Below are 13,008 nucleotides of genomic sequence, written 5' to 3' on the forward strand. Positions count from 1 at the left end.
AATTTGTCTCCAGGTCCCCATGACAAGGTAGGTGGAAACAATCAATCACAGTGCCTTTGGGGTCGTAACAGTGAAGCAATCCTCCGTCAGATCCCCAACTGGCTAAAGAAATTACATAATGCTGGGGGGAAAAAAAAAACAAAACAAAACCCTATGCAAATAAACAATTTCCCGGTAGATCATGGGTTTTGTCTAATTTTCTAGTAGCTTTCAGATTAGCTCTTGCTTGCAAAAGAAAGCCTTTTCCTTGGTCACAACTTTCTAAGGTACTGGGATACAGACAAGCATGTCTAGATTATTATAATTTGCAATGAGATTGAAAGTAGAGCTATTTGCTCATTTGCATTGAGAACCTCTGGGTCTTTTTTTCTTTTTTTTTTTTTTCCCTTAAATTTTAAGCAAAGGTCTTCTCTTTTATTGCTTTGCATCATGGAACTGATGAAAAGCACTTTCCCACATCCACACTTGCTTTTGCTCCTCCAACCCCACTGATCAATGGATTTCCAGTCCCCGGTGAAAAAGACAGCAGGTGCAAAAGGAAAATTTCAAATGGTAAAGCTCTGCATAAGATTATTAAACGGAAATGTGAACAGGTTAAAATGAACTGTGAATTTGCTGAGCTGATCTGCCCAAAAGTCTGAGTCGCCTGAGGTAAAATTTCCTTGCAGTCAGTTTTGACGATGCCCATTCTGGCACAGAGATGTCCTTCTCTAATTAAGACATATTAAAAGTTCCTCCTCCCCCTTCAGGCAGCGTCAGCCTTCCTTCTCAGAGAGAATCACCTTCCCGCAGGCCTGCCCTCCACCCACCCCTGGGACCCCCCTATCAGACTCACTCCTGGCCAGGCCCAGGGGACTGTCCCGGGTGTGCTTGAGCCGCTCCTGGGTGATGTAGTTGCAGCAGTCGAGGAAAGCCTTTTTGCACTCCGCATCCGAGACATACTGGACCCTGCGCTGGCATGAGAACTTCATCGGGTTCTCCCTCATGCCACCTTCACAGCACTTGCGTAGGAACTTGTCCGTGTACTGACCCGCTGTTGGAGCAGAGTCCCCCACGTCAGACCCTCAGCCAGGGTGCCTTGAAGCAGGACAGACTCAGGGCAGACTCCAGGGAGAACTTCCCCAAGGCCAGGACCTCCCCTTCTCCCTCTTTTACTCCTGAAATACCAGGCTGGGCTCCCCTAGGGGCAAGGCTCAGGAGTGGGGTGGGGGTGAGTAAGGGCCAGGGGCCAGCTGAAGGCTCCCACCTTTGTCCATCCTCTTCTCCGTGAGCTGCACAGAGCGACGTCGGCGGGTGGCTGGCTTCGGGCACTCGAGCTCTGAGGGGCAGGGGCATGGTAGCAAGGTGATTAGACACCTCCTGCACGTTCTTGGTTTACTCCTCACAATGGCCGTGAGGTAGGGGTGTCGTCATCCCATTTGGCAGATGAGGAAAGTGAGCTCAGGGAGAAGTGATTTGCAAGTTGGTGGGGAGGCAGGACCCGAACGCAGGTCCTTCTGAATCCAGGGACCTGCCCTTACTCTGCTGACCCCTGCATCTAAGGGTTGGAGGCGCTGCCCCTCCTCACCTGCTCTGTCAGTGGTCTGCAGGTTCTTGGTGGTCTGGAAGGCCAGGCCGGCATCCGTGAAGACACCGGCATAGTCCTTTCCACTGCCCGGGGTGCAGCCGATGTCTGCCTTCTCTACCACATCCCAGATCTGTGGGAAGAGGGGGCCCAGGATGGGTGAGTCTAGGCCAGCAGTGCCACTGCCAACCCACCTACACAGCCATCTGCTCATCTCTCCCCCACCTCACAAAGCCCCACCCCACTGGATCCCTTCCAGAACTCCACCCCAATCGTACCCCTACCCCCAGCCACACCCCAGCTACCCCATCCCCATCTGCATCCCCACCTTCCCTCCATTCCTACACCTGCACAGATACTGCTCCCATCCTCACCCAACCCCATGGCCACCTCCACCCATCCCTTCCCCCAGTGTCATCCCCACCCCCCACCCCCCACAACTCCATCCCCATTCTCAACCCCAACACCCACCCACTCTCCAGCCCCTCTCCAACTCCAACTTTGGTCTCATTTCCAAACCCATCCCCACTCTAACTCTACACCCAACCCATCATCATTCACAAACATACCCAACTCTATCCCCAACCCCATTCCCAACCCCACCGTGCCCCCATTCCCATCTCTATTCCCAACCATCATCATTCTCAACCCTATCCCAACCCCATTCCCATCTCCACTCCCAACCCTATCCCAACCCCATTCCCATCTCGATCTGCATTTCCAATGGCACCCAATTCCTTTATGACCTCCAATAACATCTCCAACCCTATTCCCACATGCATCGCAAAACCATTCCCATCTCCCTTCCCAACCCTATCCCAACCCCATTCCTTTCTAAATCTTCATTCCTAGCCATATTCTCATCTCCATTCCCACCCCTGTCACAACCACATGCCCAACTTTCTCCATTTCCCCTTGTACCCTGATGCATTCCTATCCTCATTCCCAACCCCATCTCTGCCCTCATTCCCATCCTCAGGCCTCCCACACTGGAGAATTCCACAAGATGTTGTGGTTGGCACTGCCATTGCGTAACAGGTGAAACTGCCCACACTTAACCCTTGACATCCCAGCTTTAACCCTTGTCCATCCACATGCCCATCTTCAACTTCAACTCCAACCCATCCCATCATCTACCTCCAGGACCTGCCCCACCTCAACCACCCAGGTGCACACCTTGCTCTGCGTTATCCTGTGCTTGTTGTTCAACACGAACACGCCCTTGTCCACGGCCACCAGCCCCACTCGGGCCCCATGATCACCCTCTATCTTGAGGGACATCTGCTGCCCTGGAAAATGCTGCTTCTCCTCCTTTCCACCACCTTTCACCACCAGCTGTGGAGAAGATGGAAGTCACGAGGAAGAAGTCAGTCTAGTGAGGCCCCAGCCTTGGTCATTCAAGGGCAGAGGAGGTCCTGGGCTGAACTGAAGGCAAGAGAAAGGTGGAGACAGAGAGGAGAGAGAGATGGAAGAGTTGACAGCAGCAGCAGCAGCAGAGAGAAAGGCAAGGAAAGAGAGAAATAGGGACTGAAGCCAGAGCAGGGGAAGGATTGCATGGAAAAGAGGAAGAGAGAAGCAGGAACCCTGCAAGCTGGAGAGAAATGGGTTCAGAGGGCTGGAGAGAAACGGGTTCAGAGGGCTGGATGGAGCAGAGAAGAGGCTGAGGTGCCAGGATAGGCACAAAGAGATCCAGGGAGCTCACCGTGCCCACGCACGAGTCCTTCACGTCCACCCACACAGAGTCGGCCACCACCTGCCTCTGACCGTTGCTGCCTATCAGTGTGTAATAGGCCACCAGGCGGAAGGAAGGGATGAAATCTGAGGTGATGGTCAAGGACAGAACCACCAGGTCCTGGCCAGGCTCTCGCGCCTGGCGCCCCACCTTCAATAGCTTCCCCTTGTTCATGATCTGGGGGGACAGAGAGGGAGGATTGGTGGTCATGGCTGTGGGAGTGGGAGGAGTCTGGGTCATGCTACAGAAGCAAGGAGGAGGGGCTGGAGGTGTCTAGGAGCCCAGGGGCTGTGGCTGGCCACTGACCAGGTAGGTGTAGTAGCGGATCTTGGCGTCCAGGCCAGCGTCGACTCGCAGGTGGAAGTTGACATTGAGGGTCTCCCCTGGCCTGAGCTCCTTGCGGGACATGGAGAGATGCAGGTAGTTGTTGCCCACGGTGCTGTAGGGTAGAGCCTGCATTGTCCTGGTGGCCTGCCGCGACTCCAGGATGCCCTCCTTCTTTGTGCGCACCTGGTAGGACAGAGGGATGCACGCTGAGCTGAGCTGAACAGTGGTACCCAAAGATGCCCATGTCCTAATCCCTGGGATGTGGGAATATGGTGCCTCACATGGCAAAAGGAGCTTTGCGGATGCAATTAAAGTAAGGATCATGAGATGGGGGAAAATATTCTGGATTATCCAGGTGGGCCACTGTAATCACGAGTATCCTTATAAGAGGGTGGCAGGAGAGTCAGAGAGAGATTTGAAAATGCCAAAATGTGGGCTTTGAAGATGGATGAAGGGGCCCAGAGCCAAGGAAGGCAGGGTGGCCTCTGGATGTTGGAAAAGGCAAGAAAATAGGTTCTCCCCTAGAGCCTCCAGAAGGAATGTTGCCCTGCTGACACCTTGATTTTAACCCAATCAGGCTGATTTTGGAATTTTGACCACCAAAACTCTAACGGTGCATTTTTGTTGTTTTAGGTTAGGTTGCCAAGTTTTTGGTAATTTGTTATAGCAGCAACAGGAGGCTAATTCACATGCTAAGCACTGTGTGAAGCAGGCTTTCCAGCAAGAAGGGGATGCCCAGACCAGGAGCAGGACAGGAACTCCTGAGGACACCTGCAGACATCTGCAGGCTTGCACAGGCTGTGTCTCCCTCCCAGGGAAGTGCCACATGGAAGCCAGAACAGAGTCAATCATGCAATTCATGGACCCTTCTATATAAACTGCAGAGCCCCTCCTTGCAAGATTCATACTGTATCTGAAGGGCAGAACCAAATGTGAGACCAGAGCACTTCTCCATGCAAATGGAAGCACCATGACACGTAAGTGAAAGAGGCCTGTTTATCTAAATGTGAACGCTTCTAGGCAGATGGTGGGACCTCTTTATGCCAGTGGAAGGAGCCCACTGTGCAAATGCAGGATCCCTGTATGCAAAGAGCAGGATCCCACTGTGCAAATGGGAACCCCTCCTTGCAAATGGTGGGTCCCCACTTTGCAAGTAGAGAACCCCTCTATGCAAATAGCAGGACCCCACTGTGCAAATGAGGGCCTCTTGCAAATGGTAGGACCTCGTTGTGCAAATGGGAACCCCTCTTTGCAAATAGCAGGACCCCATTAAGCAAGTAGAGTGCCCCTTAAAGCAAATGAAAAAAATCTGTATTTAAATAAAAGCACCCCTTTATGCAAATGAAGGACCCCACTGTGCAAGTGGGGATCCTTTCATGCAAACTGCAGGACCCTATTGTGCAAATAAGAATTCCTCCATGCAAATGACGGGATCCCACTAAGCAAAGAACTCCTCTATGCAAATGGTGGGATCCACGCTATGCAAATATAATCCCCTCCATGCAAATAAATATATCTCTACCTAAGGCAGAACCCCTTTATATGCCATTTGCATGGAAGGATCCAAGTTTGCAAATATCAGGACCCCTCAATGCAAATGCAGAACTCCTCTATTCGTAGATCAAGATCCCACTGTGCAAAGTCACCATCTACCTGGCGGGGGTGGGGGTGGGTTCTGAGGATGGTCCTGACTAACCGTGATGCTCAAGGGCTGCCGGCTGTTGGGGGTATTAACTGTCAACTTGGCCACACCATCATCCTGGGTAAAAGCCTCCACGTTGGAATTCGGGATCACAACGGGGACCTGGCGGGCCGGAGAGCCGTCGGGGTTCGTCACGAACACCTGTGGGGGTGAGAGTAGGTGGAGGGGTTCACACAGACGCAGAGGCGTTGCTGGCACTCGGGAACAGGGGCGCTGTGGCGGTGGAACCCCAGCCCCGGGTCTCACCATGAGGTCGAAGGGCATGGCTGGTTTGAAGAACTTGGGCGTCTTGGTGAAGTGGATCTGGTAAGGGGAGGTCACGATGGGGATCCCGCTGCGCTCCGCCTCCACCATGTCGCTGCCTGAAGGGGCCGGTCAGGAGGGTCAGTCCTCCCCCGTCAGGCTGGACACAATTACACTGGGCTTCCACCCTCAGACTGGGCATCCTCCCCCGCTCACACTGGGCCGACCCGTTGGACCAGGCCGGTCCCCTCACACTAGGCTTGCTCCTCTGACAGGGCCTCCCCTCCCAGACTGGACCACTGGTGGTATTGGGCCTCCGCCCTCGGACCAGCCTGCTCCTTCGGGCTCACCTGAGTGCAGGATGACCGTGACAGACACGTACAAGGACTTCCCAACCAGGGCGTCTGCTCGGGAGGGCTGCACCCCATCCAGAAGGACCTGCCGGCGCAGCTGGGCCTCCCCGCTGCCATCCTCAATCTGGAGGAGGAGAGGAGGGCTCAGAAAGGGGAGGGGGGCTCAGGGGGAGGGGCTCAGGGAGACGGGGGAGGGGCTCAGAAAGGGAACGCAGAGAGGGGGGGGACTCAAAGGGGAGGAGACTCAGGGGGGAGGGGCTCAGCTGGAGAGGGGCTTACACAGGGGAAGCGCTCAGAGGGGAGGGCCTGAGAGAGGGGAGAGCTGGCTGGGGAGGGGCTCAGAGGGGGCCTCTGTCAGGTACCACAACGCGGGTGAGGGACTGGGACAGTGAAATCCTCTGGTCGCCATCCTGCACGCCGAAGATGACGAAGGCTGTTCCATCCACGTTCTTGCCGTATAAGAACCTGTGAGATGACGCGAGCCTCAGATCCTCCGCTGCTGGAGAGCTGAGTCTCCCCGGCTTCCCCTCCCTGTGGCTAAGGACCCAGAGCCCCGCCCCCTGACTGGCCCCGCCCCCGTGCCTCCCTGGCCCCGCCCCTGGACTCACTTGGCCCCGCCCCTGAACTCACTTGGCCCCGCCCCTGGACTCACGTGGGCCCGACCCGGCTCCACCCCCAGGTCGTCACCTGGCCGTGATGTGCACCACCAGGCCCTCGGGGTCGTCGATGTAGTAGAATTTCTCCGCGGGCTCCACCTTGACCTCGAAGCTGGGCAGCACTGCGGGGAGGGACGGCGTCGGCTGGGGGCGGGCGCTGCGCCAGCGCTCCGGGGACCCCCACCCGGGTCGCCCCCTACCTTACCGTACTCCTTCACCTCAAACTCGGAGGAGAAGACCTGCTGCGGCGAATCTTCGTAGTGGGCTAGGATTTTCCACTGCCCCATGCTACAAGGAAGGCCGGGTGAGTGGTCTGGCAGGCCCCCAGGCCCCCAACCCCGCTCCTGGGATCGGGGAGCCCAGAACCCCCTCCCGGAGGACCTCACGTACTTGACCAGCTCCGGAATGTTCCAAGACAAGGGCAAGATGCCTAACTGGTTTTGGGAAGACAAGGAGTCCCGCTTGATGGGAATGCGGTCGGGGGTCTGTGGGAGACAGGGGGACGGATCAGAAGAAGGGGCTCTGTGTGTCTGTGCCCTCTCGCTGCACCACATCTACTGGGGCAGTGGGCAGACCATGGAGCTGCCTCAGTGGCCCCCGTTCAAATCAACGCTGTGTCTCCCACAAGCTGTGTGGCCTCGAGCCAGTTCCTTCACCTCTGTGCTCAATCTGCATTTCTGTAAAAAGTAGATAATAATAGCACCTACCTCCTTGGCTTGGAGCAGGAGTAATATAAGTATGAGCTCATTATTATCAGTGCTTCTCTGGCTAATAACTGTAATTGGCTTTTATTACACACATATTTTGTGTCAAATCCTGGGCTAAGCATTTGATTAGACTGAATCACAGGTAACTGCTTATTTCTTCTTTATCTACAAAAATAGCAATTCTGTGTGGCTCAACCTAATACACATATGATTTCATTACTTGCCAAGAGTCAAACATCAGGAGATATCACACAAAAATCTGATTTTCCAGCTTCTTTGGAAATGGGGCAGTTCTGTGGGTGATGCACTGGCATTTGCACAATATTGTACAATATTTGTACAAAGCTGGTTACTGGCTGTGCCTGTCAAGCAGATGTGTGCCCTCCCTTCCCCACAGACCCCACCTCTCCCTAAAGCAGCTCTGCAACTTCAAATATGTGGTTAGTCTTCTCTCTGTGATCACATGATGTCTCTAAATGCTCATGACAATCCTAGGAGGAGTAAATACACCTCTTTCCCTTTGTCCTCCCTTTCCTTCTTCCTCCCTCCCTCCTTCCTCCCTCCCTCCTTCCTCCCTCCCCCTGGTAACTTTTTCTTGAGCCATATGGTGTGATGGGTTTGGGAGATGCATCAAAATCCCTTCCCCTGTGGAGCTTGGGCTTGATGGGGGGGGGGCAATTAACAAATATGTACCTCCAATTCACATGATGCTGAAGGAAAATGCCGGGGAGGAGGTGGAGAGTGGAATGTGTGTGTGTCTGTCTGCCTGGGGTGGGGGTGGGGACGGGGGTGAAATTTTACAGATTCATCAAGGAAGACCTCCCTGTAAAATTGGGACATTGCTGACTTTGGAGAAAAGAATTGAAGGAGAGGAGGGAGAGAGCCGTGTGGATATTCGGAGGAAGAGGGTTCCAGCCAGAGAGAAGCCAGTGCAAAGGCCCTGAGGCAGGACGGCTTCTGGAGAGGTGGAGGTTCAGAGGAGATCCATGTGTCTGGGACGACGTGATGGAGCAGCAGAGCGGGGCGGGGGGGGGGGGGGCGGAGCAGGGAGGGGGTCCGGGCAGGCTGTGCAGGGTCCCTGCGGGGAGGGCTTTGCCTTTTACCCCAGTGAGCAAGCTGGGAGCCCTGGAGGGCTGCGGGCAGACTCGGGTGCTCACCGGCGCCCTCTGGCTGCGGTGAGGAGAACCGACTACATGGAATTATCTGGTTCCCCAGCTTTAGATAAGGAAACTGTTGCTCGGGAAGTGACCCGACCGGGGCTTTGTCTGCAGCCAGAACCCCGGGTCCCCGCCCCGTCTCAGGCCTCTGTCGGTGCTGCTCTCTGCCTAGCTCTGAGTCTGGGTCTCTGCCACTGAGCCTTTTCCGGTGTCTGCATCTGGGTGTCAGCGTCCCTGCCTCTCTCCCCCTCTTTGCTCTCCCCGAGCCTCTGCCCGGTGTCGCTGGGGCCCCAGCTGCCTGGTACCTCGATGCTGACGACGACGGTCCGGCCGATGGGCAGCAGGTTTTGGTCCACGGAGAAGACCCGGTAGCGGACTGGGCGGTGGTGGGAAGAGAGAGCGAGAGCCTGCTGAGCGCGGCCCCTCCCCGCACCCCTGCCCGGGGGTCTCCAGCCACCCCCGCCCCTCACCTGTGGAGCCCGGGGTGTAGATGGTCTTGTCCGTCTGGATGAAGAGGTACCCAGTCTGAATGCTCACCAGCACCACTTTCGTCACCTGGGTGTCACCGAAGGCCGCCTGGACAATCACGAACCTTTTCCCCTTCTCTGACTGGAGCTCTTTGTTGGCCGGGACCTGGGCATGGGCCAGGGCATCCTTACTGGTCTGCTCAGGACCCTGTACCCACGGTCCAGCCTCCAGGCCCTCACCTGCCCCTCATCACTGCAGAGCCTGCCCATCACTCCAAGGAGCTGGGGGGGGTGGTCAGAGAGGGACTCAGAGTGGGAGGGGCTTAGAAAGGGAGGGGGCTGTGCCAGTTTGGATGTATTACATCCCCCAAAACACCATGTTCTTTGACACAATCTTGTGTGGGCAGACATATTAGTGTTGATTAGATTGTAATTCTTTGAGTGTTTCCATGGAGATGCGACCCACCAACTATAGGTGATAACTCTGGATATTTTCCATGGAGGTGTGGCCCTGCCCATTCAGCATGGGCCTTGATTAGTTTACTAGAGCACTATATAAGCTGAGACAAAAGGAGGGAGCTTCCTACAGCCAAGAGGGACGCTTTGAAGAACGCACAGGAGCTGAGAGAGGAGCTGCAGCTTACAGAGACATTTTGGAGATGGCCTCCGAAAGGAGACTTTTGCTCCGGAGAAGCTAAGGGAGGACAAACGCCCCAAGAGCAACTGAGAGTGACATTTTGAAGGGGAGCTTCAGCTAAGAGAGGACAAAACGCTCCAAGAGCAACATTTTGGAGAATGCCATTTTGAAATGCAACCTGGGAGCAAACGGACACCAGCCATGTGCCTTCTTGAGCTAACAGGTTTTCCGGATGCCAATGGCCAGCCTCCAATGAAGGTACCCTTTGTTGATGCCTTACCTTGGACACTTTATGGCCGTAAGACTGTAACTTTGTAACCAAATAAACCCCCTTTATAAAAGCCAATCCATTTTTGGTATTTTGCTTAATGGCAGCATTAGCAAACCTGAACGGGGCCTCAGAGATGTAGGGGTCTCAGAGAGGGAGTGGTGTCACAAGAGGGAGGGGCTCAGAGGGGAGGAGGGGCTCTGGGTGTGGGCTGGTCCCAGCTCCATTCTGTGCCCACCTTGATGGTAACGGTGGCCAGATGGCCATTGGCATTGGTCAGCACAGTGTTCTCGCTGGACAGCACCTGCTTCTTGGCAGGGAAGTCATGGATGGTGACAGTGACAGGAATGTTTCCTTGCACCTCGTGGGCCTCCAGCACCACCGTCTCCTCGTTCTCCAGCCGCAAGACGTTGGGGGTGATGATGGAGTACCTGCCGGAGCCGGGCACAGGGGTGGAACTGTCATGCCAGGGCACCCAGGCTCCAGCTTTGTCCCGTGTCAGCGCCTGGCCAGCCTCTGCTTCCTGGTACTGGGCCTCAGCCCCGGGTCCTGGAGGGGATCCAGTGGCCACACCGGGGCACCAGCGCCAGCCTCCAGATCTGATTTCCTCCCTGGGAACCACCACCTCCTCACCCACTGGGCAGGAATCTGCCACCCTAGACCCCTGGCTTGTGAACAGACCGGATCCTACCAACCCAACGACCTCAAAACCAGAACCAGCAACCCTCCCAAGTCTCCAAACTTCCAAGCCCACATGCACCCAAACCCTAACCCCCTAATCTCTGGACACCCCAAACCTAAGCCACTAACACTCCAGGCCTATATATATCCACAAACACACACCCCGAGCCACATAAACCAAAAGCACCAAACCCCTAAACCTAGAAACACTGAAACCCTGAAAGTGCAAACTCCCAGTTCCTGTCAAGTCCAACCTACAAACCCCTAAACCTGCAAAACGCCCCAACCACACACTCACCTCAACCTCACATCCACCCAAAGACCTGACCTCCTAAACCTACAGACCCCCAATTAAATAAACATTGAACCCCCAAACATCCCAATCCCACATTCCTGAATTCCACAAACACCCAACCCCACTGGCAGCCCAAATTTACAAAGATCCCAACCCACTATCCCCTGAATCCACAAATACCCGAATGCACCCTGGATTCTACAGGAAGCTGTACCCACAAATGCCTGCTCCCATCCCAGAAGCAGCCTTTTTGGGGGTGGGTTGTCATGGTGACTCACATAGGATCCCCCAGGGCCAGGGGGAGGCTGGTCAGCAGGAGAAGCAGCAGGCTGGAACATGAGGCAGGTCCCATGGTGCAGGGAAAGTGGAGGGACAGAGGGACGGAGGGAGAGGACAGGGAGGAGTGAGCAGAGGCTGTTGGAGGCCACCTCTTATCTGGCTCCCCCTTCCCCCTTCCTCCTCTGGCCTCTCCCCTCCCTGGGGCTGCCCCAGATTTCTCAATACCATTTCCCAAGTATTTTCAATTCCTGGTGCCAACATCTGGTGCCACGAGCTGGAGGTCATGTTCCCCTCCATCGTGAACACGCCTGCCCCCTGCTCTGGCCTCTCTCTGATTCAGGACTTCCTTTTGAACAAGAACCTTTCCCAGTTGTATCCACTTATTGGTGGGGGAACACGAAGGTCCGAAGAGGGTTTTCTTTGGATCTCTGGGCCTTGCACCCACTCTGCTTCTGGCAATGCATTTATTAATCAAACACTTCCTATGAGTCCATTTTAGTGCTGCAAGCTCGAACCCCAGAGGACCCCCAGGCCTCATTTCCAAAAACTTTCATGCTGGGGTGGAGGGGGTGGGGTGAGGGACAGAGCCCAGCAGAGACACTCCTGGTCCATGGAGTCTCTTTCCCAGTGGAGAAGAACTCTGCTTCTTGGAGGATTGGGACAGGCTTCTTGAAGGACGGGGCATTTTAGCTGGGCTTTGAAGTATGTGTAGGAGTTCACCATCCAGGTGAACATGTCTTCTATGGAAAAAGGGGCCTGGAACTCCGTTCACCCTTCCTTGTCAGGGTGTCTGAGTGGTTATGGCAGTTAAAAAAGGCTTTTTTGAGGAAGGACCCCATTTTTAGCCTCTGTTCCTTTTCACTTCAACTTCCTGTTAGGATATTATTATTTTAAATTGTATTTATTTTTATCTGTGGATAGGTAATATGTTTATATGGTTCAAAATCTAAAAGGTACAAATGGGCCTACAGGGAAAAGTTAGTCTTTCCCCCCTCCACCCAGCCATCCAGACCCTCACCCAGATGTGACCCTGTGGTCGAATCTTGTGTTTTTTTTGCCAAAGATATCTTGCATTTACAAATGTACACGTTAGCATACTCTACACACTATTCTTCCCAGTTTCCTCATTTATGTATTGCTTTTCCAGATAATCTTTCTTGAAGATTTTCCTTATCAGTACACAGAAAACTTCCTTATTCTGGCAGGCAGCTGCCTCATGTTACGTTATGGGAAAGCCATCAGTACCGTAAGGACCAACAGCCTTTGTTCTGTCTCCAGATTACTTGCCCAGCCGTGAGTAACCTTGAACTTCCTGTTTTCCAGCTCCCACATTTATTAGCTGTGACCTTTGGACCAGTTCCTGATACCACTCTGTGCCTCAGTTTCCCCATCTGCAAAATGGCGGTTCCAACAGCTTTCCCTATCACACAGGGCTGTTACTAGGGCTAAAGAAGTTAACTTGGGCAAACCATACATGGGTCATGAGTGCTCTATAGTTGTCGATCACTGCCTTCATCATTATAATTTTGCACACGCACAAGTCAAAGTCTACGCTCATTAGTGATCTTGCTACATGTTGCTGAATTCCTCTCCACGGAGTTGTATCAATTTACACAACCACTGGCACTGCATGAAATGTTTCCCCACTGCCTCCCATCAGAGAGTGTTGGCAATCTTTTGGATTTTTGCCAGCCTCAGAGGTGAAAATGGGTAGCTCACTGTCGTTTTAATTTGCATTTCTCTAATTCTGAACAAGGTTGACCGTCTGGTGGGGGTGGAGGTGGTGAAGCTCCAGCATGAGGTGAACTGTTAAAGCTGGGGATTGGTGTGAGGTGGGGGGTCCTATCCCTGAGGACTAAGTAGTTTCCAGAGCCCCATCCCCGGGGTCAAAGGGGAACTTGCTCTGATTTCCTGTAACTGACTCTGTGCCCAGAGCAGGA

General features: G+C 54.1%; 1 protein-coding gene across 1 annotated transcript in view; it reads right to left on the reverse strand.

Moving 5' to 3' along the window:
• The window catches only part of LOC119525362 (complement C3-like), a 34,458-nt gene extending 23,317 nt beyond the window's left edge, over window positions 1-11,141 (reverse strand). Inside the window, exons 1-17 of the mRNA XM_037824039.1 lie at window positions 11,068-11,141; window positions 10,052-10,244; window positions 8,912-9,074; window positions 8,747-8,817; window positions 6,968-7,062; window positions 6,783-6,865; window positions 6,609-6,699; window positions 6,284-6,386; window positions 5,919-6,045; window positions 5,572-5,687; window positions 5,320-5,466; window positions 3,603-3,806; window positions 3,267-3,473; window positions 2,741-2,899; window positions 1,568-1,697; window positions 1,247-1,318; window positions 836-1,033 (exon numbers count right to left, since the gene is read on the reverse strand). Of these exons, the coding sequence (XP_037679967.1) occupies window positions 836-1,033; window positions 1,247-1,318; window positions 1,568-1,697; window positions 2,741-2,899; window positions 3,267-3,473; window positions 3,603-3,806; window positions 5,320-5,466; window positions 5,572-5,687; window positions 5,919-6,045; window positions 6,284-6,386; window positions 6,609-6,699; window positions 6,783-6,865; window positions 6,968-7,062; window positions 8,747-8,817; window positions 8,912-9,074; window positions 10,052-10,244; window positions 11,068-11,141 (2,233 nt within the window). The remainder of the gene's footprint in view (window positions 1-835; window positions 1,034-1,246; window positions 1,319-1,567; window positions 1,698-2,740; window positions 2,900-3,266; window positions 3,474-3,602; window positions 3,807-5,319; window positions 5,467-5,571; window positions 5,688-5,918; window positions 6,046-6,283; window positions 6,387-6,608; window positions 6,700-6,782; window positions 6,866-6,967; window positions 7,063-8,746; window positions 8,818-8,911; window positions 9,075-10,051; window positions 10,245-11,067) is intronic.
• Window positions 11,142-13,008: the final 1,867 nt, after the last annotated feature.

The sequence above is a fragment of the Choloepus didactylus genome (genome assembly GCF_015220235.1).
Source record: "Choloepus didactylus isolate mChoDid1 chromosome 25 unlocalized genomic scaffold, mChoDid1.pri SUPER_25_unloc1, whole genome shotgun sequence".
Lineage (NCBI taxonomy): Eukaryota > Metazoa > Chordata > Mammalia > Pilosa > Megalonychidae > Choloepus > Choloepus didactylus.